Below are 3,794 nucleotides of genomic sequence, written 5' to 3' on the forward strand. Positions count from 1 at the left end.
GATTCGCTCCTTGTTATTGTCTGCCCCGCGCCGAGGACACTCCCCGGCACCAAGGCACCGCGCCGGAGCATTCCCCAGCGCTGACTCTGCCGCCCCGAGCGTGGCACCGCGGGCAGGTTCCCCGGCTCCCCGATGTCCCCCCCTGGAGCACCCAGGGCATGGGGGGGCCGGGCTGGCCTTGGAAAAAAAGCACTGGCCTTTGCTTGGGACCTCGGTGGGGAGCAGCCGCCAGCTTCCCCTAGGGAGCAGGAAGAAAAGCTGCTTTTCCAGCGCTTTCATACATCAAATAATCCAAGGGCTTGTTTTCCTTTCACTTTGCAGGTTCAAAATCACAGGTTGCAAATTGCAGAGGGCTGGACCAGCCCCACCACCACGGTTGTCCCCGAAACCCATGGTCCCTACCTGCCCACCAAGAGCAGCTCCTGCTCTCCAGCCCCCGGCCTCAGCTTCCTCCAGATGTCCATGGTGAAGAGGGTGCTGCTGCTGTTGAAGATGGAGGTCAGGGACGACACCAGCGCGGCCATCATCACCGCGATCATCAGCCCCCGCAGCCCTGGGGAAGAGAGGGAGCATCGGGGAGAGTGGCTGAGCTGGGAGAGATGGGATGGGATGGGATGGGATGGGGATGGGGATGGGGATGGGGATGGGATAGGGTAGCCCTGATTCTGTGTCCAAGGTGCCAGGGTCACCTGGGGAGGGTCAGCAGGGGCCATCCCACATGTGAACCCACCCGGACCGGCCATAGAAACCCCCCAAGGACTGAGCGGTGATGGGCTGCATGGTTACCCCTGGATGCAGACTCCCCCCACACCTACCACTGGGCATGAGCTCGACCACCAGCTTGGGGTAGGCAATGTTGGAGCAGCCCACGGCAGCCCCACATACACGGGTGCACTCCTCGGGGTCCACGCAGGCCACAGCATCTGGGGAACAGAGGAAGGTGACGTGTGGGACCCCTCACAGAGGTCCTACTCAGTGCCCCTTCCCTCCTATGGCACCCCCTCCCATTGGGATACTGGCCCCTCGCTGTGGCCATAGTGCTCAGACCTTGCCAGGGGACTGGGAGGAGGAGCAGAGAGCATGGAGATCCACCTCTGCCTTTCCTCAGCCCCATATCCCTGCCCTCAGCCCCAATGGGGACGGGATGCGGCCCCCACACAGGGGCCAGGCAGGTTCATGCACCCGCTGTGGCAGCCACCTCCGCATGGGCAGCACCTGCAGCTCGCCAGGCCCGTCAACACCCAATTATTTCCATGTCTTAACGAGCGCTGAACTCCTATTGTTACACTCATAAAATATTGAAATGGATGGAAATGAATGGCAGGCATAAATACGGATGTGCTGCCTGGCTCTGCGGTCTGCATCCTCCCACCAAGGAGCAGCACCAGTGATCCCAACACACTTTGGGAGCATCATCGCAGTCTTCCTGCATGGTGTCCCTCACCAAAGTGGAGTGCAGCCCCCATCTGCTGGGGAGGTCCAGAACATCCAACACAGCCCTAGGAGCCAGCGCATCACCCGACCGATGATGCGATGCCGTGCCTACGCCGCCGTGCAATAAATCATAAGCGCACACACGCCCCGCTAACGAGACCGTAAATCTCCTTGCACAACACAAAACACCGAGCCGGGGCAGCCGGTGGTGGCTGAGGTGGGTACAACCACAGCACGCTCCAGCCACGCCGCGCACACCCATGTTGGGTGCTGCAGTCTTGATCCACGCCATCTCCCAAACTACCAGGGCTGGGGCATCCCGGGGGGGGACAACGGATGGGGATGAGGTCCCAAAGCTCCCCTGTGGGTGCTGGTGCTTGGCTCTGTCACTTTTGCTATCCCAGGTGCAGCTCCAACAGCGAAGGGGCCTCCTTCCCACTGTTGTGGGATTTCACCCCAAATATTTTAGGATTTCACCCCAAAATACCCAGTTTTGCCTCCAGCTGCACCCTTCACTGCCTAGATCATGGTGCAGAGATGACATCCCCCAAATCCCCATGGGGTCAGTGCAGTCTTTCCAAAAAGTCCTCAGCTCCACCTAAAACACCTCCTGAGCCGATATTTGGTGGGATCCGAACCACGCTCTCATCCCAACACACGGCTGTCACATCCCCGCATCCCTGTGTCCCCTGGTCCCACTGTCCACTCACAAAAGACCAGGGCTGGGCACAACCTGGTGCACGGTTGCACACCAGGAGGGTTAATTTTGCCACCCTTTACCATACACTCACATAACCCCTTTTCCTCCAATGCAAGGAGAAAAAAGCCACCAGTTCTCCTCAGCAGCCCATTACAGGAACCCAGAGCTGAGCCTGCCACAGCCCCGCTGCAGTTTCTCCTCTTTCTGGCTCATCTTTCCTCCCAAATCCGCAGCACTTCGCCACACCACGATCCCCAGCCAGGAACGGGCCAGCCAGGATGCCACACGGCCACGGTGGCTGCAGAGATGAGAGCTTTGATGGCTGGGCAGACGGGCGGCTTCGCCTGGGGAGCCTGACTCAAGCAGGGCTCTCATTTACACAGCTGTGGATCCAGATGAGCCGCTCCGACATGAGGGAGAGAGACACAGCCCTTGGCACTTTCCTTTTCTTTTTTGCATCGGCGCAAGAATCTGACCCCAATTCTTGAAATTCACCTTTAGCTGAGTTGCCAAGCAAAAAAACTCCAGGTTTCTGGCTTGTGAGCACCAACTGATGAATGTAGGGTGGGGTTTTTGCCCATCTCCTGGTTATTAATGCCCTCTGCCATAGCAAGTTGTAGCACTGTCACTGTCTGCCCTGCTCAGGGGAAAAGGGAAGAGGGAAAAAAGGGAAAAGGGGAAAAGGAGGGGAAAAGGAAAAAAGGGAAAAGGAAAAAAGGGAAAAGGGGAAAAGGGGGGAAAAAGGGAAAAGGGGGGAAAAAGGAAAAAGGGGAAAAGGAAAAAAGAGGGAAAAGGCGAAAAAAGGGAAAAGGAGGAAGGGGAAAAAAGGGAAAAGGAGAAAAGGGGAAAAAAGGGAAAACACGGAAAGGGGAAAAAGGGAAGAAGGGAAATAAAGGAAAAAAGGAAAAGGGAAGAAAATTTCGCATTGGAAGGGCTCTACCACGACCATCTCATCCAATGGCCTCACCACTTCAGGGCTGACCAACAGCTAAAGCACATTATTACAGCATCATCCAAATGCCTCTTAAACACAGCTGGGTTTGGGGCATCGACCACCTCTCCAGGAAGCCTCTCCCAGTGCGTGACCACCCTCTCCATAAAGAAACACCTCCCAATGCCCAGCCTAAACCCCTGGGTGCAGCTTTGAGCCGTTACGGCAGCACCAACCCAGTGCTGCCCCCCAGGACCCCCCTGCACTCTGAGCTCCCACTCCACCATGGGCATCTTCACCCTCGGCGCAGGAGGGGTTAACCACGAGCCAGAGCCACTTTCCTGGGAAATCTTCATTTACCAGCCAGGAGAGGGGCAGATTTCAGGGCAGAGCCACTTATTTTATAATACAAACCCCCCTCAGCCACCCACCGACCTCCCACACCATCCCGGGGCCTTTTCGGGGCTGGCGGAGGCGTGAGGACGGCATCAGCCGAAAGAGTTAAGGTTCCGGGGAGCGGGGAATGTGTGAAGGCAGCATGTGACGGCAGGTGGGGCAAGGCGGAGCCATGAATCACTCCTTTGCTTTTCCTCTTTTCACTTCTTGCTGTTACCTGTCCGGCCCCGGCACTGCGCGCTGGCAGGAGCCCGAAATCATCGTCCTGCCAGCCAGGGCGATGCACCAGAGGCTGACGGAGACGTCGGCCGCCGCGAAACCCAGCGCTGACCC

At 57.8% G+C, this 3,794-nt stretch overlaps 1 protein-coding gene across 1 annotated transcript in view; it reads right to left on the bottom strand.

Moving 5' to 3' along the window:
- The window catches only part of SLC5A10 (solute carrier family 5 (sodium/sugar cotransporter), member 10), a 35,938-nt gene that overhangs the window by 2,628 nt on the left and 29,516 nt on the right, over window positions 1–3,794 (bottom strand). The window contains 2 exon segments of the mRNA XM_010183611.1: window positions 403–553; window positions 816–923. Of these exon segments, the coding sequence (XP_010181913.1) occupies window positions 403–553; window positions 816–923 (259 nt within the window).

The sequence above is a fragment of the Mesitornis unicolor genome, unplaced genomic scaffold (assembly GCF_000695765.1).
Source record: "Mesitornis unicolor isolate BGI_N332 unplaced genomic scaffold, ASM69576v1 scaffold7754, whole genome shotgun sequence".
Classification (NCBI taxonomy): Eukaryota; Metazoa; Chordata; class Aves; order Mesitornithiformes; family Mesitornithidae; genus Mesitornis; species Mesitornis unicolor.